The 20889-nt window shown below is 46.3% G+C and overlaps 1 protein-coding gene across 1 annotated transcript in view; it reads right to left on the bottom strand.

Annotated features, from left to right (window-relative positions):
• The window catches only part of syne2b (spectrin repeat containing, nuclear envelope 2b), a 105702-nt gene that overhangs the window by 70269 nt on the left and 14544 nt on the right, over window positions 1–20889 (bottom strand). The window contains exons 11-49 of the mRNA XM_026305251.1: window positions 20689–20802; window positions 20292–20429; window positions 19968–20132; window positions 19765–19877; window positions 19353–19521; window positions 18827–18923; window positions 18492–18691; window positions 17826–17990; window positions 16963–17103; window positions 16770–16865; window positions 16454–16627; window positions 16210–16368; window positions 11078–16057; window positions 10851–10985; window positions 9635–9828; window positions 9287–9368; window positions 8967–9067; window positions 8740–8860; window positions 8340–8639; window positions 7419–8014; window positions 7104–7259; window positions 6613–6763; window positions 6340–6498; window positions 5973–6140; window positions 5719–5820; window positions 5391–5591; window positions 5102–5309; window positions 4862–4974; window positions 4569–4771; window positions 4330–4437; window positions 3677–3944; window positions 3077–3406; window positions 2618–2947; window positions 2200–2499; window positions 1863–2090; window positions 1570–1686; window positions 813–1139; window positions 337–681; window positions 28–206 (exon numbers count right to left, since the gene is read on the bottom strand). Of these exons, the coding sequence (XP_026161036.1) occupies window positions 28–206; window positions 337–681; window positions 813–1139; window positions 1570–1686; window positions 1863–2090; window positions 2200–2499; window positions 2618–2947; window positions 3077–3406; window positions 3677–3944; window positions 4330–4437; window positions 4569–4771; window positions 4862–4974; window positions 5102–5309; window positions 5391–5591; window positions 5719–5820; window positions 5973–6140; window positions 6340–6498; window positions 6613–6763; window positions 7104–7259; window positions 7419–8014; window positions 8340–8639; window positions 8740–8860; window positions 8967–9067; window positions 9287–9368; window positions 9635–9828; window positions 10851–10985; window positions 11078–16057; window positions 16210–16368; window positions 16454–16627; window positions 16770–16865; window positions 16963–17103; window positions 17826–17990; window positions 18492–18691; window positions 18827–18923; window positions 19353–19521; window positions 19765–19877; window positions 19968–20132; window positions 20292–20429; window positions 20689–20802 (12233 nt within the window). The remainder of the gene's footprint in view (window positions 1–27; window positions 207–336; window positions 682–812; window positions 1140–1569; window positions 1687–1862; window positions 2091–2199; window positions 2500–2617; window positions 2948–3076; window positions 3407–3676; window positions 3945–4329; window positions 4438–4568; window positions 4772–4861; window positions 4975–5101; window positions 5310–5390; window positions 5592–5718; window positions 5821–5972; window positions 6141–6339; window positions 6499–6612; window positions 6764–7103; window positions 7260–7418; window positions 8015–8339; window positions 8640–8739; window positions 8861–8966; window positions 9068–9286; window positions 9369–9634; window positions 9829–10850; window positions 10986–11077; window positions 16058–16209; window positions 16369–16453; window positions 16628–16769; window positions 16866–16962; window positions 17104–17825; window positions 17991–18491; window positions 18692–18826; window positions 18924–19352; window positions 19522–19764; window positions 19878–19967; window positions 20133–20291; window positions 20430–20688; window positions 20803–20889) is intronic.

Below are 20889 nucleotides of genomic sequence, written 5' to 3'. Positions count from 1 at the left end.
CCAGGCAGAAAATCCGTCTTTCTCTACCTCTGTGTCTCCTCAGCTCCCTGCAGGAGTGTCTTCCACTGCTGCTCGGTGTCACTGACTGTCTGCTTCACCTCCACTTTCTTGTCCTTTCCCAGATCCTTCTGGTTACAGAGACTCTTTGCTCGTCTCTTCAGGTCCTTCACTTGGGCCTCACCATTTGATTTGGAGCTCAAAATGATCTAAAGATAAACCATATAGAGTTAAGGCTGATCCTGAGATGTAATGATAACACTAAAATAATTTGTAGTAATTCCAAAGACTAGTAAATTTAATATATAAACTGTATTTTAGAATATACTTTGCATTTACCTTTGCTGTGTTGACCCTGTCCTCTATCTGAGCCTGGCTGCCCTGAGTGCCTTTTCCTTTGGAGTCGGCCTGTTCCTGCAGCTCTTTAATCCAGGATTTTGTGTTCCCTGCCTGGTTATGGAAAGCTTCCAGTTCCCTGGAGAGCGAGTACTGGACCTCAGCGTTCATTAGAGTGTTCTCCGCGGTCTCTAAGACTGTCTTCCACTGCTTCTCTGAGTCTTTTACCACCTGCTGAGCTTCTTGACGCGTGGTCTCGTCCAGGTCCTCCAGGTCAGACAGACTCTGGCTTTGTCTCCTCAGCTCTGTCAGCTTAGAGTCTCCCTCAGGTTTGCAGCTAAGAATACTCTGAAAGTATAACAGAAAACTGTTTGATGATACTCTTAAAGTTAACAGTGAAAACACATGATAACGTTGCAGAAGACAACAAAAGGACAAAATAAGTTAACTACTTATGTTACGTTATTGTTTAGACTGACCTGTGCAGTGTTAATTGTCTTTTCTGGATCTGTCTGAGAGTCCAGAGAAACAAGGCTCTGCTGCTTCTCTTCCAGCCAGATTCTGGTACTGTCCTTCAGGACTTCGTAGTCCCTCAGCTGGCCCTGCAGAGCACACTGCCTCTCAGCCTGATCCAGGGCCTGTTTAGCATCTTGCATGACTCTCGTCCACTGCTCCTCAGTGCTTCTCACTTTCTGTTGAACTTCTTGTTTTTTGTTTTCCTCAAGGTCCAGATCACACAGACTCTGGCCTTTTCTTCTGAGCTCCTGGAGCTTCGATTCTCCTTTGGGCTTGGAGCTCATAATGGCCTGGGGATTCGATAAAGTAAGTAAGTAACAAGTTTTTTTAATGCAACTGAAGAAATCATTAAAATTTTAAATCCACATTATTATTAGAATTATAGCATTAAAGCCTTACACAAAGCTGCAGACTCAGTTCATTATAGCAGATGCCTGACTAAACACCATGGACCCTCTAGCACAACAGTAATATTTAAGGTGTTTGTATGAGGTTGCTTTTTGGCCAATAGGAAGCCGAGGAAATGCACAACAAGCCAATTAGCTGAAAGCCAGAAATTATCACCTTACTAAGATCTTACAGCTGAAGTAAAAGTGCCAAGTAGAATAGATGCATGTTTCACAGAACCACATTATCGTTCCTTTGGAGCGCTGTTTGTATTTCACAATAAACTTTACACTCTGCAACATGACCCCCAGTTCTTTTGGCTTCTTAACTCACCTGTGCTGTTTTCAGTCTGTCCTCGGCTTTGGTCTGGCTGCCCAGTGAGTCCAGCTGTTGCTGGAGGTCTGTAAGCCAGTGCTGAGTGTCCTGCTGATGGGTATCTAATTCTGTCAGCTGCAAAGGAAAAGACGACCACATAATGAGGTGGTTAAAGCTTCCCTGTTTAGAATTTGTATAAGTGTAGACCTCCCTGATAGGCTGTCCAAATCATGCTGTACACAGAAGTGTCTTTCCCATAATAATAACAATAATATTAATGCTGTGCATCCTTTCAAGGCTGACTGAGTTACCTCCAGCTTCTTCCTCTCGGCCTCCTGTGCGATCTGAGCTTCTGCAGCAGCCTGGAGCTGTTTAGCCGCCTGCAGGACGCTCCTCCACTGCTCCTCCGTGTCTCTGACCATCTGCTGAACCTGGGCTTTCCTGCCGTCCTCAACATCCTGATGGTCACACACACTCTGGCCTCGCCTCCTCAGGTTGTTCACCTTACAGTCGCCTTCAGGTCTGGAGCTCAAGATGTTCTGCACACACACAACAACAATATCTAGAGAAATGCAGAGGCTGCTTTTTCCAACCCTCAATTTTTAAAATAGGAGCCAACAAAAAGAGGTAGACAGAAACAAACCAAACCTGAGCTGTGTGGCATCTGTCTTCAGGGGGTGTGTGACTGCTCACTGACTGCAGCTTCTGTTGTTTATTGCTGATCCAGGACTGAGTGTCTCTACTCTGAGTGTCAAAGTCATCCACAAGACTTCGGTGCTCTGCCTGTCTGGCAGTCTGCAGGACTGTTCTCCACTGCTGCTCTGTGTCTTGGAGCAGCTGTTGAACCTCTGGTTTCCTGCTCTTGTCCAGGTGCTCACACAGGCTCTCGCCTTGTTTCTTCAGGCTGAGCAGCTTGGACTGCCCCTCGGGTTGGGAGGTCAAAACAGCCTGAGTGTAAAAAAAAAACACACAGAAACTGAGAGGTTGAGTCATGGCAACTGGGCTTCTAGTTTTTCTTCTGAAAATATAAACTTCACAAAAAGATTTTCAAGATTTGGAAACTCACCTGTGCAATCTGCAACCTTTCTGCAAACTGCATAGGACCGCCAAGGGACAACAGCTTTTGCCTCTGCTCTTTGATCCAGGACTGGATGCTGTCCCTTTGGGCTTTGAAAGCAGCTAGGTCTGTTTCAGTGGATGCTTCATTCTGTGCCTTGTTGAGCGTCTCCTCAGCCGCCTGCAGGACCTTCCTCCACTGCTCCTCTGTGTGTGTGACTGCATCCCGAATGTTTTGCCTCCTGCTCTCGTCCAGGTCCTGGCTGTCACACAGACTCTGGCACTGTCGCTTCAGATCCTGGAGCTTTGACTCCGCCTCAGGCCGGGAGGTCAGAGTAGCCTGACGGGAACAAATATTTCTCTATATAATCACTTTGGTTTAATCGTTAAAAAACACACCCTCACAAATTGTTCTACAAATTCCAACCCACCACAGCCTTAACAAACAGATCTGTAGTTTTAAACTCACTTGTGCAATAAGTAGCTTTTCCTCAACTTGCATGTGACCACCAACAGACTGCAGGTTCTGCTTCTGGTCTCTAATCCAGGACTGAACATTTTCATTCAGTGATTTGAAAATGTCTAAGTCTTTGTTTAACAGTGTCTGAGCTTCAGCCTGGTTGAGAACCTTCTCAGCTGTCTGCAGAGCTGCCCTCCACTGCTTCTCTGTTTCTCTGACCGACTGCTGAACATCTTCTTTCTTGCTCTCCTCCAGGTCCTCCTGTTCACACAGACTCTGGCTTTGACTTCTCAGGTTGTTCACCTTCGAGTCTCCCTCTGGTTTGGACTTCAGGATGGTCTGATGGCATAACAAGAGAAATGCTGAAATCTTCTGGAACATTTTTTGCCACATCAGCCACATGTATCTAAGAATGGCAACCATCAGTCAGTCCATCTGTTGGTTTAGTACAACCACTGGGTGGTGTTCCCCTGGGATCAACCTTAGTGACTTTGGCGATTGCTGATTTTCATTTAGCGCCACTAACAACTTAAAATATCCACTTGTGAAATGACCAATTCATTTTACCATATTCTGTGCTGATGGGGTTTACCCCCCAACTTCACTGACCTGTGCTTGGCACTTCATCTCCTCAGCGTGGGTGTCTCTGACAGGAGAGGTCAGGGGTTGAAGAAGGTCAGTGATCCAGGTCCTGGTACTCTCAGCCTGGGTAACAAACCTGTTGTGCACCTCCAGGGCCTCCACCTGTTTCTGCAGCCTAGCCTTTAGGTTTCGGTAGCGCTGTATTAAGTTATCGCCGTCTTTCAGGAGACTATCGGCTCTGACGCCTTGTCTGCGTATCGACGCTAACTGCTCACTCAGGGTCTCAGCTCGACCACTGTCATGTGGAAAGAGAGACATGAGGTATACAAGAAAAGTGGAAGAGACAGATGTGGTGAATCTGATTCACATATCTATATTTATTCATACTTTTTAATTTCACTCTTTTTACCTAATTTAAATTTTAAATATTTCTGTATTTGTGTTTTTACTCATTATTATCAGATATAATATTTGTGACAACTGTTTAAAAATCACATTTAAAAATCCACTCTCTGTATCAGTCAGTCAGTCAGTCATAAGTGGTTCAAAAAGTTAAGCAGGTGATTTCTCAATTTTGCACCTTAATGCCATTTGAATCCTTGGAACAATAAATAGCATTGTGTCTTTTCTACATATGAACTGGGATATTTCCATATCTGTGTGTGAATGTTGGAGATTACCTTTCATCCTGCAGATCTTTGAGAAGAGGTTTGACTCTGTCTGATACCACAGACTGGGTCTCTTTGGTCTGCAGCCACTCACGGAAACTGTCATGGTGCTTTTGTAGACTAGAGAACAAAATTTTCAAAGGGCAAGTAAAGGATAAGTCACTTAGCTTAGGCGATGTCTTACACTTTTGTAATCGCATGTATTGAAAGATGAACTACATTTCCAATGACCCTCTGAGGAAAGTATTTACCTGTTCAAGTCACTGAGGACTGACTCCATTTGTTTCTGCCTGTTGTGGCAGTGGTTTCTGAATGTGACCACCTCCTCCTGCTGCTCCTTCAGCCAGTTGTTGAGCTCAGAGAGCTGCTGGCCAGGAATCTGTTGTCTGCCCCGCTCCAGCTGATCCCTCAGCTGGTCCAGACGTTTCTCTGCATCCTTACATTTTAAGAAACCCTTGATGGATACAAGAGAAACCGAAGATCAGTAACATGTCTGTCGCTCCAATAACCACTACTGTGTCCATCCATTCAGAAATACACTTACGATCAGTCTTTGCAGAGATGTTTCCACATCTGTTCTACTCTCAGGGTTCTCAAAACACTCATTAAGGGACAGCTGCAAGTCTTGGAACCACTGCTCGAATGACTGTCTTTCAACTGAAGAAAATAAGAAATGTTAGTATATAAAATAAACAACACAAACGAAACAGTAAAAAAAAAAACTAGGTTTAAAAAGATGATGTTTTATCCCACAGTGCATAAATGTGAGAAACTCAGGACTAACCTATGATGACTTTGAGCAGACCTTTGTCTCTCTCCTCTCTCTTCAGGTGGATCATGTCTTTGGTTCGAGAGATGGCGTCCCTCAGCTTGAGGCAGTCAACAGACAGTGCCTCCAGCACCTGAGGATTGGCCATGCTGGAAACCAACCCCACCTCCTTCAACACATCCTCAGACTGTTTCTCCTGAGTCTCCAGATCATCACAGAGATCCTGATGAGGACGAGAGATAGAACGGTAAAAACGTCTGCTATTCCAGCAACAGCAGAACTACAGCACCAAACAGCTGCGTACCTCTATCTGGGTTTCGACCTTTGGTCCTGAGGCATCAACCTTACTGACAGAACTCTGGATGTTCTCTACTGCCAGCTGGCACGCCACTATTTTCTCAGCAAGGTGTTTCTTCACAGCTAGAAGCTCCTCAAAGACGTCAGCACAGTCGGTAAACAGTTCCTTCACCTGCTCCATCCTCTTCCTCAGCTGAGTTTCAATCACCTTAATAAAATCATAGTAAAGAAGATAGAGAACAGAAACACATATTCGGTCTAGTAACCAGAGTACAGCACCAGCATTAGATTTAGATGGTAACCAAACAGGGAATAAGGTCAATGTTTGAACTTACCTGAAGTTCCAGTGGAGCCTCCTGACTCTGCAGCATCTCCTGGATCTCTACAGACTTTCTGTGGAAATGTTCAATGTTCTCCTCATTGGCACTAATCTCATCCTATAAAACAGCAATGATCATTTCATTTAGTTTAGTAGACCACCTGGTATGACCCGGAACTCTATGTATATGAACCTAAAGCCTCCTTATAGTGAAGTATCTGAATGGTTAAATATGTCCTTAAAATGAATTTGCTCCTAAAGAAACTTTACCCTCACGGCAAGCACTTGCTGCTCATTCTGGAAGTGATGGCTCTCTGTGAACAGGGTCAGTTTGGCTCCTGCCCAGCCATCCACCTCTCTGCCCAGCATCAGCTGCTTCTCCCACAGCTCCAGCCCCACCTGGAGGTTATCCACGTACGCATCAGTCTTCTCAGTCACCTGTACAGCACCAAAACGCAACAATATTTGGCCACAGTCACAGCTACGGTTTATGTAGTAATTATAATTTCAATGGTGCACAATCCAGAGGTAAAAATCTTTCTTGATCTGCTGGTTTCCTCAGCAAGTTTAGCAGAATTCTCCTGGAGTCTGTTCTAAAAATACTTTCTAGGGAAATGCACCATGAGCAGATGCTTACATCCAGCCAGGTGTCCATCAGTGCGTCAGCCTCTGCTTCAAAGGGAGTCTCACTGCAGTCTGGGAACGTCTTCAGCTGGGACTGCAACTGTCGGCAAACACCTCTCATCTCTTCCATGTGCTCCCTAAGGCCACCCAGCTCCTCTTTAATATCACGGAGCTGGAGAAGTGTTCACACGTTAACATATAACATCTGAACACAGTGATCTCAAATGTGGACTGCTCTGTTTCCTCAACAGACAAATGTTGAGATGGAAATGTTTGGTGGCCTTACTTTGGTGATACTTCTCTGCAGGTTGTCCTTGCCCATGTAGGAAGCCTGATCACTGATCGCCTGCTCTGCTCGCTGCACCGTGCTGCTCAGGTGGCTGCGGCAGGTCTGAAACTTCTTCAGAAGCTCCAGAAGTACGCTGCACTGCTTCTTCCTGTAAAAGAAATAAAACAACAGAGTGGATTGTAAGCGATGGCTCGTCTTTCTGTTGGCCATACATCCACCTGTATGAGCAACTGTTTAAAGAGCTCACATGAATTACTTAATTACTACTCCTCAATACCACTATTATTGAAGACATTCTGATCCATTGGAAGCTATGGTGACTATTAGCTAATTGTGGTGATACTTATTGTCTATTTACAGCTGCAGTACATATGTAGCTCAGTCTGAGCTAAAGTGCGTCAGCGGAGAGGTCGGACGTATCGGTTATTCCTTATAGCTTCATTTCTTCTCGTTACTTCTGCTGAACATGCTACTCCTGCATAACCCACCTGTCAGAAAAACCTTTTTGAGTCTCCTTCCACAGAGTCTCCAACTCCTCCAGGAGGTTTTCTCCTCCCCCCTGGTTCTCTTGCAGTTCACGGATGTTCTGGAGCTCAGTGTGCTGGGTCTGCAGCTGGCCCTCCAAATCTGACAGGGCACGAAACCTGGAAATGCAAGATGACTATTAGGGCACTGTCTGTGTTACATACCATTGACATGAAACATAACATGTTGACATGACATTATAAGTCTTGACCAAAACAATTAGGAAGACATAACAAAATAAGAATAGACTGGATTGGATGAAGATACACATCACACACCTGTGCTGCACAGCAGGCATGGTGGGCTCCTTGAGACCTTGAGTTTCAATCGTGTCTTGCAGTCTCCTCAGCTCCCCCAGCAGTGCCCTCTTCCTAAGGCCCAGGGATTTGCTCTGGGTGTCTTTTTTGAGGTCTTGCTGCTGGCTGACCAGCCCACTGTCAGCCTCCTCCAGCTTCCTCATCAGGGCAGTCACCATGTCCAGGCAGGAGGCAGGGAGACCATCCCTGGTGACTGTTAGCCTGGCCCCCTGCAGCAGCAGGTCCAGCTGAGGTGCCTTGTCTTTCAGACTGTCGATGCCCTGCCTGATCAGAGTCAACTTAGAGCAAGAGTCCTGTAGCACCATAGCATCACTGCAGGGGGCGCATTGGACTCCAGAAATGTCTTCATCCACAGTACGCAGAGACATAAGGAATCGGTCAAGGGCACGGGCAGCTGCTTCGCTCTTTTGCACCTGCTGTCGGAGCTGATCCAGGCTGTTCTTGTGGGTCTCAACCTCACGGGACAGAGGGAAGCAGTCTCTGGGGTCAAGATCACTAGACTCAGAGCTAAGACGGGACAACTGGTCCAGCTCGCTCTGGATGTTGTCATCCAGTTCCTATCAAACAGGAGACCAGGCGTAGTGTGAGATGAGATGACAGCAAAGTGTGAGCTGGTTTCAAAGATCAGTATGCACATTTTTCTGCCAAAGCTGCTTGAGCTACAAACAATGTTATGTACATTCAGGCTGAACACAGAGGAGTTTTCTTTCACACACTGAACAGGAACGTTTTGTAGCCAGCGTTTATGTTTGACAGTAAATTTACCTTTCTACTTTATGTCTATGCATTCATGAAGTAGTACTACTGCATAATGCTGCAAAGGGACTACTGCTGAAGGCTACTAGTACATGAAACACATTCTGTAAATGCCAAATAGCAGACCTTAATATCCTTCAGGATGTTGCTGTTGGTGAGAGTGAACACAGTGATGTCTTTGGGCTGTCTGATGTAACGGTCGAGGCGGTCGGTGAAGTCCACCATGTGGTTCTCAGTGGAGTCGATCTGTCTTAGGGCAGTGCCCAGAGAGCTGCCCCGCCTCTGAAGGTGAGACTGCTGACTGCGCCACTGTTCCTGTAGTTCTGCCTTCTCTTGCTCCAGACCAGTGTTTCCACTCAACTTGGAACACTGAGAGCACTGGTTTGCATACTCAGACCACAGAGACTCTGTCTCCTGCCTCAAACACTGTATAAATCACACAGACACAAATGTCAACAGCAGACATCGAAAGAAATATGCTGTGTTTTTTATTTTCTGTTTTGACACACACAAACTTGTGTTGTACCTGAATTCCCTGCAGCCGTGTGTGTAGCCCCTTAAGAGAGACAGAGTCAGAGGGGATATCCTGGATGCTCTGTTCATTTTTAGCCAGTTGTGTTTGCAGATTCTTCTTACAAATCTCATATCTGGAAAGCAAAGAAAGGCAACTTAAACACTGAATATCCAAACTATTTCTTAAATCAATGCCCTCTAACTGTTAGCTTATCAAAGTCTAGACTGTTTTCAGGCTACCTTTCTAAAGCCTCCTTTTTGGTGGCTTCTTCCTCCACTGATGTCTGTTTTTCAACCTCCCTCTTCTCCCCACTCACTGTCTTCATTGTGACTTGGGACAACTGAAACACAGGAATAGCACATTATCTGTTATTTCAGACCTCTGGAGATGTTTGTGGTTGGCTGTAAAAGACGGTGATCAGTATTCAGGAATAAACGAACATAATAATGTGATACATGTCTGACATGGTCTGAAAATGTTCCCTGGAAAAAGATTTTTAAGGGACATCTATTTAAGTTAAAGCTGATCAGGTCATGGTTTCAACAAGAGCGGGTCATACCTCAGCTGAGATCTGAGGTTTGTCATTTGGTTTTGTGGGCTCCTTCGGTGTGGTCAGAGCTTCAGTGAAGGCAACAGGAATCCTGGGAAAAAGACATGAGGGTCAGAATTTCTGAACCAGTCTACGATCTTAACCGGTTCTTTAACAGTCACAAGTGGGAGTGGATTATTTGATGTTTTTGAAGGATTTCATGCCTGAAAAGTCATTTAAAACTCCAGACTGCACCTTCTTCTTCTCGGATTCCATAATCCCATCAAATTATTTTTTATGACTATGAGACTGGGACCAGCTGTTTCTCGGGTGCTCACTTGCTACTGTTTTGAGGACTCACTCATCAGAATATCCTACCTAGAATCAGGGAGTGGTGCATCTTGGTCTCCACTGAACTGCCGCTGGATGGCAGCCAGCCTCTTCTCACATTCCCTGAGCTGAGCCTGGGCCAAGCAGTGAGCATCCTCGGGACTCAGGGTATCACACAGCTCCTTCAAGGCCTCGAGGTGCTGCCCTGCCTGGGCAAAGCTGCCCTCCTCTGAGAAGCAAGCCTGGTAAACAATGACCAGTTAAAAGAGTGAGCATAAAGGTATGGTTATCACTGCATTTGCAGCCAGTTAAACCCAGACCTGTGATGTTTCAGTTCAGGTTTTAGGGTATTTTTGGGTTGATTTATTGATTATTACAAATATGCACAAACTTAAATATCACTGGTTTATCATTTTTGGAAAGACAACACACAAGACAACCCCCAGATGTCAGAAGCCAACAATGCACATAAAAATAAAAGAATGCTGTTTTTATCTTTTACTAAAAAATGTGTTGTCATCTATACTGTGTACGAGTGTAACTGACTTCCATCTATATTAGCTTTTTGTGTTGTCTTTTTTGACCCATAATCAAAGTTCTCAACAATGTTGTGTGGTAGTGTAAACACACCCCAGCCAAAACAGCACTCTCTTAAAGAGAAACTAGAAGGAGGTGTCACATTTACCATGTCCCATTGACAGGCTCCTTGAAGGCATACAAAAAAGAAGGAGAAGGAGGGGAAAAGGGCTTAGATAAAAAGAGCAGATTAACTGGCTGGATAGTCGTCCTCAGACGCACACCTGCCAGAGCTTGGTTGCAGTTATTTAGCTACCTGGGCTTGTTTTTCTAATGGGGAGCTTAAGTGCATCTCACACTGCAGGGCAGCTGCATTAAAGTCTTTCCTTGTTACTTCAAACTGTATTTGTTGCAAAAAGTCTGAGATCTCAGTTCTCACAGCCTAGGAGATAAAATAGATTGATTCAAAAACCCACATGACATGTTGGAAAACAGTATTCATGAAAAGGTTTACTATATGAATGCCTTATATACATGTGATTAAGCAGTTTGCTGACATCATATCTAAAAAAGCTGACAAAGGCGGGAAACATTACAACACTTTTAATTTTATTTATGGTTATTTATGGTTTAAAAACATGCTCAAGCAATTATGTGACATACCTAATCTGAACACTTGTCTACAGACAGCAGTTAAAATCTCACACATTAACTCAACAAACCTACAGTAGGTGAATCTGTGTTTTACCTCCCATTGTGTTCTGACAGACTGGGTGAAGAACTCCAAGTCTCTGAGCTGTGAGGGGGTACAAAAGGCCTCCATGCCTTTGGCTGCTCTCAGGAACTCCTCCAGCAACTCTGGGTCCAATGTCCTCAGAGTCTCCTGAGGGGAAAGGCACAAACATGATTGTGATGCATGTATCAAAACAGACTTAATAAAGACTTCTATAAATCAGAGAGGAGTATCTGGTTTACCTCTTTCACTGATACTTGCTCGGGTGAAATGCGTTTGTCTTTGAAGACGCTGATGGCTTCCAGGATGTGCTCCTGCAGACAGTGCTTGGCCTCTTCAAAGCCATTCCTGGCCAATGCTTGGGCCTTGGCATAAGCCTCTGTGTAGGCCTGGGGAGGAGCCTGAGCCAGGGCTGGAGGTTTAAAGGAAATGTCTGCTGAGTCAGCCTGGGACTGAGGCAGAACGTGGACCTGAGAGAGCAGAATGGTTTGGGGCTGTTGAGCTTTGGGTTGTGGAGGAGACTGGGTTGGAGGTTTTGACTGTGGAAGGGACTGGGTCTGATGTCTTGCCTTTTGGGGAGACTGTGGTGTTTTCTGGGAATTGGGTAATGGTGCTGACTGAGCTAAAACTTCGGGCTGTGGTGGCAATTGTGTCTGAAGTTTAGGATGCGACACTGATTGGGCCTTGGGTTGGGATGGACACTTTTGGATTTTGGATTCAGTTGGTAACTGAGCCTCAGGTTGTGATGCTGTTTGTGCCTGTGGCTTGATCTGAATATGTGATTCGGCCTTAGGTTTGGGCAGTGTCAACAGCAGCTCAGGCAGTGATTCTGGCTTGGGTTGGGTTGGTGACTGAACCTGGGTTTGAGATGGTGACTGAACCTTGGGTTGTGGTGCTAATTGGCCCAGAGGTTTGGGCTGTGAAAGTGATTCACTTTTCAGTTGAGTTGGAATCTTCTGTTGCAGTTGCTGCTGGGCTTGATGTTTGGGCTGTGGAAGAAACTGCTGGAATTCAAGACTACAGTGGGCCTGCTGAGTCTGGGCATTGGATTTTACTGGTACTGACTGATGTGCCTGGGTGTCAGTTTGGGGTGGAGCCTGCAGCTGAGTTGAAATCTGGGGTTGTAAGGGAAGCTGAGGATGGGCTTGGGGTGGTGGTTGCAGCTGGAGAGGTATCTGAGATTGGATTTGAGGCTGAGTTTGTGGTTGATCCTGAACCTGTGGATACTGTTGTGATTGAGGCTGGGAAAAAAGTTGAGGCTGGAACTGTGGTGGTCCCTGAGCCCATGTCTGTTGCTGACCTTGTCCTTGCTGTGTCTGCATACGAACCATGTTATAAGATCCTATCTGAAGCTGTTGCATGGAACTCTGGGGCCTTGTTTGGGGTTGTGTTTGAGCCCAGGGTTGGGTTTGGGTTTGTGGCTGCATTTGAGACTGAGCATAAGAAGTCCCTATATGAGAATACCCAGGGGTCCCTATCTGAGGTCCTTCCTGGATTCCAGTTTGGGGCCACTGTGGAAGAGCCTGAACTGTTGGATAAGCCTGAGACTGTTGAGCTTGACCCATCTGCTGAGGATACTGTTGGGGAATGGCTTGAATTTCTCGCTCTTGTTTGGGTGTCCACTGCTGGGGTGGAGTCTGAGTCTGTGAGTAATCCTGCTTGTAAGGCTGTGGAAGTGCTGTAGCCTGTGGATGCTGGACAGACATAGAGGATGAGCCTTTGACTTGAACCCACGCCTGTAGCTGACCCTGGGGACCTTGGCCTGTATGCTGGATGTGTGGCTGAACATGTGTGGAATACTGAGTCATATGCTGGGAACGACCCTGATGGTGGACTACAGGCTGCGCTTGGGTTTGATGTTGAGGTTGAGTTTGACTTGTTTGGGCCACTGGCTGAACATGGGTTTGAGCCTGAAGTACTGATTGGGCTTGGATTTGAGGATGGGCCACGAATTGATGATGACTTTGAGCCTGGACCACTAACTGAGCATGGACTTGAGGACGGGTCATAGACTGAAGATGGGTTTGAGTCTGGACAATCGGCTGGGGATGGGTTTGAGTCTGGACCTTAGGCTGGGGATGGGTTTGAGTCTGGACATTAGGCTGGGGATGGGTTTGAGTCTGGACCTTAGGCTGGGGATGGGTTTGAGTCTGGACCTTAGGCTGGGGATGGGTTTGAGTCTGGACAATCGGCTGGGGATGGGTTTGAGTCTGGACAATCGGCTGGGGATGGGTTTGAGTCTGGACAATCGGCTGAGGATGGGTTTGAGTCTGGACAATCGGCTGGGGGTGGGTTTGAGTCTGGACAATCGGCTGGGGGTGGGTTTGAGTCTGGACAATCGGCTGGGGGTGGGGTTGTGTCTGGACAATCGGCTGGGGATGGGTTTGAGTCTGGACAATCGGCTGGGGATGGGTTTGAGTCTGGACAATCGGCTGGGGATGGGTTTGAGTCTGGACAATCGGCTGGGGGTGGGTTTGAGTCTGGACAATCGGCTGGGGGTGGGGTTGTGTCTGGACCTTAGGCTGGGGGTGGGTTTGAGTCTGGACCTTAGGCTGGGGGTGGGTTTGAGTCTGGACCTTAGGCTGGGGGTGGGTTTGAGTCTGGACAATCGGCTGGGGATGGGTTTGAGTCTGGACAATCGGCTGGGGATGGGTTTGAGTCTGGACAATCGGCTGGGGATGGGTTTGAGTCTGGACAATCGGCTGGGGATGGGTTTGAGTCTGGACAATCGGCTGGGGATGGGTTTGAGTCTGGACAATCGGCTGGGGATGGGTTTGAGTCTGGACAATCGGCTGGGGATGGGTTTGAGTCTGGACAATCGGCTGGGGATGGGTTTGAGTCTGGACAATCGGCTGAGTATGGGTTTGAGTCTGGACAATCGGCTGAGTATGGGTTTGAGTCTGGACAACTGATTGAGGATGGGTGTGAGTCTGGACCTTAGGCTGGGGATGGGTTTGAGTCTGGACAATCGGCTGGGGATGGGTTTGAGTCTGGACAATCGGCTGGGGATGGGTTTGAGTCTGGACAATCGGCTGAGGATGGGTTTGAGTCTGGACAACTGATTGAGGATGGGTGTGAGTCTGGACCTTAGGCTGGGGATGGGTTTGAGTCTGGACCTTAGGCTGGGGATGGGTTTGAGTCTGGACCTTTGGCTGGGGATGGGTTTGAGTCTGGACGTTTGGATGGGGATGGGTTTGAGTCTGGGCCTTTGGCTGGGGATGGGTTTGAGTCTGGGCCTTTGGATGGGGATGGGTTTGAGTCTGGGCCTTCGGCTGGGGATGGGTTTGAGTCTGGGCCTTCGGCTGGGGATGGGTTTGAGTCTGGGCCTTCGGCTGGGGATGGGTTTTTGTCTGGGCCTTCGGCTGGGGATGGGTTTGAGGCTTGGCCATCGATTGAGGAGAGCTTTGAGGCCAGGCCTTTGACTCAGGATGGGTTTGAGACTGCAACATTGCATGAGGATGGGTCTGAGACGGGGGTGCCGACTGAGGATGAGTCTGAGGCTGGGGCACAGACTGAGGATGGGTCTGAGACGGGGGCACCGACTGAGGATGGGTCTGAGGCTGGGGCATTGACTGTGGATGGGTCTGAGGCTGGGGCATTGACTGAGGATGGGTCTGAGGCTTGGGTATTGACTGTGTGTGGGGCTGTGGCTGGATTTGTGTGGGTGGATTAGGGGAAGGGGCTCTGACAGGAGCCCATGACTGTGGATGACTACGAAGTTGAATGTGAGATGGCACAGGTGGCTGAATTTGGGTCTGCAGTGGAACCTGCCTAGGGGAAGAGGGTCCGACCTCAGGCCATGTCTGTACTTGAGCAACAGCTGAACCATGGGCTAAACCCTGGAGCTGATATGGTGGCTGCATACCTGGCAGAAGTTCAGAGAGGGCACATATTTGGGAGTGAGTCTGACCCTGGGGCTGGACCTGTGTTTGTGCCTGTGACTGGGCCAATAACTGTGTCCTCACCGGGCCGTGGGGCTGTGGAACAACTTGTGTCTCTAACTGAGCTTGGCTCACTCTGTTTTGTGACATGGTCTTCAGTGGCTTTTGGCTGTCTGTGGTGGGGCTGGACTCCCTTGTGGACTGCACTTGCATGACCGTCTGAGATGCAGTCTGAACCATAGGCTGGGGCTGTGACTGATGGGGCTTTGTTTGTGGATGAGACTGAGTCGTGCTTAGAGCCTGGGGTTTAGCCTTGGTGTCTGAATCAGCTTGTAGCTGTGGTTGTTTTTGTTGTTTCTGTGGTTGTTGCTGCTTGTGCTGCTGATGTTTTCGCAGCTGCTGCGCTATATTTTGAGGCTCCTCTTTTTGCTGTTGCTGTGACTGGCTAATAGTCTTGGTATATGTCGCAGGCAGAGGCCCAGGAGTTATTGTTTGCTGATGAACAACCTGAATCGATACCATTTCTCTGTCTGAATTCGGCTGTGTCTGTGTAGTCTGAGCTGGAAGCTGAAAGGAATCCTGCTCGGAATAAAGAACTGGAGTTTCATGCTCTCCTGAGCCTGGTTTCTGAAGCCAGGGCCGATTTTTCATGGCCTGAGCCCTCCTGCTTTGAAGCTCCTGGGAGCTTGTGGTTGGTTTCATTACACCTTGTTGAGACGACGTCTCCTTCTGAGGTTCTGGTGTGTGTTTGACTTGTGTTTCAACCTGTGTATGAGTTACCATAAACTGCTGAACTTGATATTGATGCATTTCTACCTGCTGCTCAACATGTTGCAGTTCCTGTTTCTGCTGCTGCTGTTGTGTTTGCATCAGCTTCTGATGTTGCACTTCTTCCTGTGCTTTCTGCTTTGGTTCTTGCTGTTGTGCCTCTTTTTCCGACAGTGTGTTAAGCTGTTGCTGCTGCAGCAGCAGTTTCTGCGGTGCCTGGGTCTGCGGCTGTTTTTGTGCAGCGGTCTCCTGCCATACCTGAGCGTGGCTTTGTGTCTTTGACTTTGTCCTGTTCTGCATCACAGCTTGGGCATATGTATACGGCATCGGGGGAGAGATCATCTTTTGTTCTCTGCATTCCTGCACCACAATCTTTGGCACAAAGGATCCGTGACACTGACGAGCAACTAACTTTTTCTCCCTTTGCTGAGTTGGCTGCCTGGTGTCTGAAGGTCTCACATGCTGAGACTTTTCTTTAGCTTCGATAAAGATTTTTGATGGCGGTGGTCCTTCTGGAGGGCTTCTGCTCCGGTCTCTTCTGGCTCCCAGGCTGCTCAGCATACCTATGGCTTCCTGGAATTGAAGTTACATCTGTTATAAAAACTGACATTGTGAATATATTACATCAAAATCTGCTTTATTTCTCTTGCTGAGTCCTTTCCTACTGTCCCAACTACATAACACACAAAATTCAACAGGATGCTCCTTTCCAAATGACAACTGGCCTGTGATTGAGCAACAGCAGCTTGCACTCTGTCCTGCATGGTGGCGGCGTGGAGGTACTGGATGGGAGAGTTTTTCTGATTTGCCATCACCATCACCTGCAGGTCCTGTTCCTCTGTTACCACCTGACCTTCCATCTGTAAACCACGGGAAATCAGGACCTGCAAAAATAAATCATGTTTTATGACCTCTGTGTTTCTTTATGAAAGGACATAAAGTAGAACAGCCCATCGTGGATCACCTTACCCTGACTCGCGGGTCCTGGCCCCGCTGTTGTCGCTGTGAGGCCCTCAGCAGCTGGTAGAGTTCCCTGGCCTCTGCTTCCCAGTGCAGGAGTTCAGCGAGGCGACTGTCCAGACCCGACACACTGTGCTGCAGCTCAGCACACACCTGTTCTGCCTCAAACAGAGTCTGCATCACCTGGTGACATTAGCGATGGACGTGAGCAGGTTAACTTATAAATATCACATCCACAAACTGTAGCTGCCAGGAGCAAAACAAAGATGCTGTGCTGCTAAACACAGCTGAGTGAAGGGTGTAAAAGAAATAATATTATTCATACTTCAGGTATGGCGAGCTTCAGTTTCTGTAGCTGATCTGCAGGGCATTCTGCGGAGGGAGCATCCAGATCCACAGCTTTTATTTTCTTCATTATGAACTGAAGAGAAGAAAGCAACAGTCAGTATTTCTGGCCCTGTAGAGCAAACTAATAATAGTGTAAACAAATAGTTGGCTAATGATCCCATTGGTCTTACCTGGATTCTTTTTCTGTAGGTTCGCAAAGGACCTGCCATTACCTCCACAGGCTCTTTAAGAATGAGAGTGGCTTGTTTGATCAGAGCCTGTGGGTCCTGGACTCTGGCCTGAACGTTAGCATTAGCCTCAGCCACATTGCCCTAAAAACATAAGAATTACAAAAAAAGCTCAATATGAGACAACAAAAGCTGGTTACAGGGATGTGTTTGAGCTGCAGTAATTCATTCCAGCATTAAATGTCTTGTGTATCAGCACCACAGTGGATTAGATGCAATAGTCTGACTCTGACTCATTTAGTAGTATGCAACCAATATAAAGAATAAAAAGCACTGCATTTCTAATTGTTGACAGACAAAAAAACATAGGTGGAGCAGCAGTTTCAAACCTGAAGCCACTCCTTATTATTCCACTGTGGGAGCATTTTTAACAATGGGACAGATATTGGTTCAATTCCAAAGGCTTAAGACATTAAGGTAAAATCTCTGCTCTTCGTAGTCATTACAGGAAATAAACACAGAAGCAAATTAGGACGTCAAAACGACTCATCCTGATAAAGAAATAGCTCTACAAAAAGTTCGGTATGTAGGAAGAAATATAGTGCATGCTCTGTGAAATATATGATCATATTTATCTGCAGTTCATTCGTGAAATATGTGACATAAACTAACAGCTCATTTGAAAAGCAAATGCATGTTTCAGTCATAAGTTGGGCAGAAACACAACTTCTTCACTGGTTCCACCTTGTGCTGCAGCACCATGACAGGAAAGAGAACTTAGTGCCTGAGAGCTAAGCAAAACGAAGGACATTGGCTCAGGGTTCAGTGTTTCTCACCAACCAGGTTTTCCTTGTTCAGTAACTTACAAACGTGTTTCTCTTGACAAACTCAGCCCAGTGCATGTTAAGTCTGCGCAGCTCCTCTGCCAGGCTCCTGCTGGTCTGAGGGTCCGTTGATTCGATCAGAAAGTTACCCACTTCATTCAGGTGGGCCTGTCGGGAAGCCCATTCAGCCATAGACTCTGGCGTCACCTTAACAAACATAACAATCTGAATCAAGAGGCAGAAGGAATACTGAAGAGATAATAATCTATAATTTATACATCTCTGTGTTCGCATGATTATTTCTTTAAATGCAGAGTTGGTCTGTAGGAAGGCTGAATGTCTCGTTGAGATGTAATCGGTGGAGCAAAGAACTGGCTGCAGTAGCAAATAGTTGACCTAATTAAGTTGTTGATCTCAACAGAAATCTGTGCACATGCTTCAAATACTGATTTTCCCCTAATTGGAAGTTAATGAAATAAAAAGTGACAATCTTAACATTTGAAGAACGGCTCATTTGTCTGTTTGCTGCAGGAGTTCTGGTTAATTCTTCACTATTTGTAAAATGGAATGAGTAAACGTGCATGCAGATGTAGCTATTTGTAGCGTAGCTGGTTTGCTTCAAAAGAAAAGAAGCAAACCAGAAGGACCGGCATTGTTGCATTCAGGTTTTCTACAAAATATTGTTTGTCTCTATTGTATCTACAGTACCTCTGGTCTGTGGCTATGACTGAGTGTTCCAGAGTCCTGCTCCAGCCAAGCCTGTAGGGAACTAAGATGGTCACTGTAGGAGTCCCAGGCAGACAGGACCCGTCCCATGGTGCTCTTGGCTTTGGTCACCTCCTCCAAAACAACAGCAGCGTCCTCCTCCAGCTGCTTGACCTGCTGACTGACGTGATTGTAATCTGCAGCTGAGGAGCAAAGGAAAACAGCAGAAAACCAGGTAAGCACATACAACAGTAAGACTGTTAGATCTGTTGATATAAATTCCAGGTTCTTTAATCAGTTAGGTATAGATGTCTGTCACAAAGTCACACGACACTTACCCAGGGCAGATTTACTTGAATATTTCTCAGAAACCTGCTTCAGCTTATGAAGAGCTGCTTCCAACAAAGAAGGGAGCTCCTGTGTGTTGACCAGCTCCTATGGATGAAAAGAAGATAGTTTTAAGTCTACAGCCATTAGGGTTGTGCTCTTTACAGCAGCCAGGTGAGGACATGTGGACTGTAGCATAACTTCCTACTGCTAAGGTTAATGTCACCATGTTTAGCCTTATGATAAATGTGCAGCATACATACATAGCCATGCATAAACATGCACAAATCCCAGAAAGATCAGAAAATGCTATTACAGAAGCTAATGGGGAAGAGACTAAAATAAACAATTAACATGCTATGCTGCATGCTAACATTTAGCATATTTAACACATTTAGCATGTCACCATCACATTCTCACAACCAGGACACTATTAGGATTATTCCCCAAAACATCTATAGTGTGCGCAGCACCAACATAGTGTTTTATTCAAACCACTCCCAACTATTAAACAAATCTGAACAAATAACTACTAACATGCCACTCTTGCAGCAACACCCTGACAGCCTCTGGGGAGATATAAGGTCTCTTCCAGATCCGCAGCTTGGTCCTGATCTGCCCCAACAGATCTAAAACTGTGTGGCGGTGCTCCCGGTACTCCAGCTTGATCCCATGGTACTTAGCATTCACTCTCACACCTGTGAACCTGGTGAAGACATCACATATATTCAGGCTCAAACAGTGCATGAAAATAAAAAAAAGAGAAGACAGAAAAGTCTGTTGTTTGTTCCAGGTAAGTGAGAAAAACTAACATCAAAGCTCAAAATTTCAACTTCCTATTGGAGAACGACAAACTTAATCATTAGTATAATAATGACACGTTTAATACTGCAGTGTAGCACGGATCCTGTGCTGTAAGTGTTTATAAAATCATGTTCTGAAAAAGTACCTCCTCTTTAGCTCATCCATCTTGTCAACAGGAACCGTCATGTTTCCATACTCGTCCAAGTTCTGGAAGGACTGGAAGGTCTTCAGCTGCTGCGGCATCTCCTCCAGGCAAACCTGCAGCAATATTCAGCAGAGGGCACATTTATTCATTTAGATGTCAACACTCTGAACAATTTCTCTGGAGGGAAAGAAAAAAATACTCACTTTGAGCAGCTCCTGTTTTTCCCTGGCTTCGTCAGCAGCACGGCCATGGTCCTGAGGGTCACCCTCCTCCTCAGCCAGAGCCCCCTCTGTTCTCAGCAGCCAACGGGCCACCGAGTCCAGCGGGGCTGGAAGACTCGTGTCCAACTCAATTTTATATTCTCGAAGCTAAATCAATAAAAGACACATTGATGCATATTGATAAACGTGGTGGCTGTTGGCGACACGTCTTCAAGATATTGGCATTGTTTAAAGTATTAAAGCAAAGAATTTCTTTCAACTGCATCAATATCAAAAATGGTTGTTAGAAGTTTGGGTGGAAGAGACCTTTTCAGTAAGGGTGTCCCACGCCTCTCTGAGAGCCCGCTGCTCTTCGCTCACTTTTGAGGTTCGTCTCATTGCTGTCAACAACGGCATGATGGGACGCCGCTGTTCATTGAAGGACACCAGAAAGGTCTGAAAGACCTGAGGGGAGGAAAATATCTTAATTCAGTGGTCAACAACAAAAAAAAAAGATACAATAGTAAAATATCAAGTATCCACCTTTACTGCATAACATTATTGATATACAACATTTTGTTTTGTAACTAAAAGCAACAAACATAATTTGAAACATCACTGCCATGATACAATATCAATGTATCACACTTGTGCAGTGACAATACTCCAGGTAACACAAGGGTTCAGCATAACTTCTCAGGGTGGTTTATAGCCACAAACGTACATGGTATCGCTCTGAGTAGCTTTCACCCTCTGTGGAGTCCCATCCCTCCAGCAGCTCATTGTGGGCCTGAACCAGCCAGCATGTCACTTCCTGTGCCTTGCGATCTGGTGTCACCTTGGAACATGAAACAGAAACACCAGTCATCAACTGGAGAAGACTGAAAAAGTCCAGGATAAACCCAGTAGTTGATTTCAAGTTAAA

Source organism: Mastacembelus armatus, chromosome 22 (genome assembly GCF_900324485.2).
Source record: "Mastacembelus armatus chromosome 22, fMasArm1.2, whole genome shotgun sequence".
In the NCBI taxonomy this organism is placed as follows: domain Eukaryota; kingdom Metazoa; phylum Chordata; class Actinopteri; order Synbranchiformes; family Mastacembelidae; genus Mastacembelus; species Mastacembelus armatus.
The sequence above is the reverse complement of the archived record's forward strand: the minus strand, read 5'-3'. Positions and strand labels throughout refer to the sequence as shown.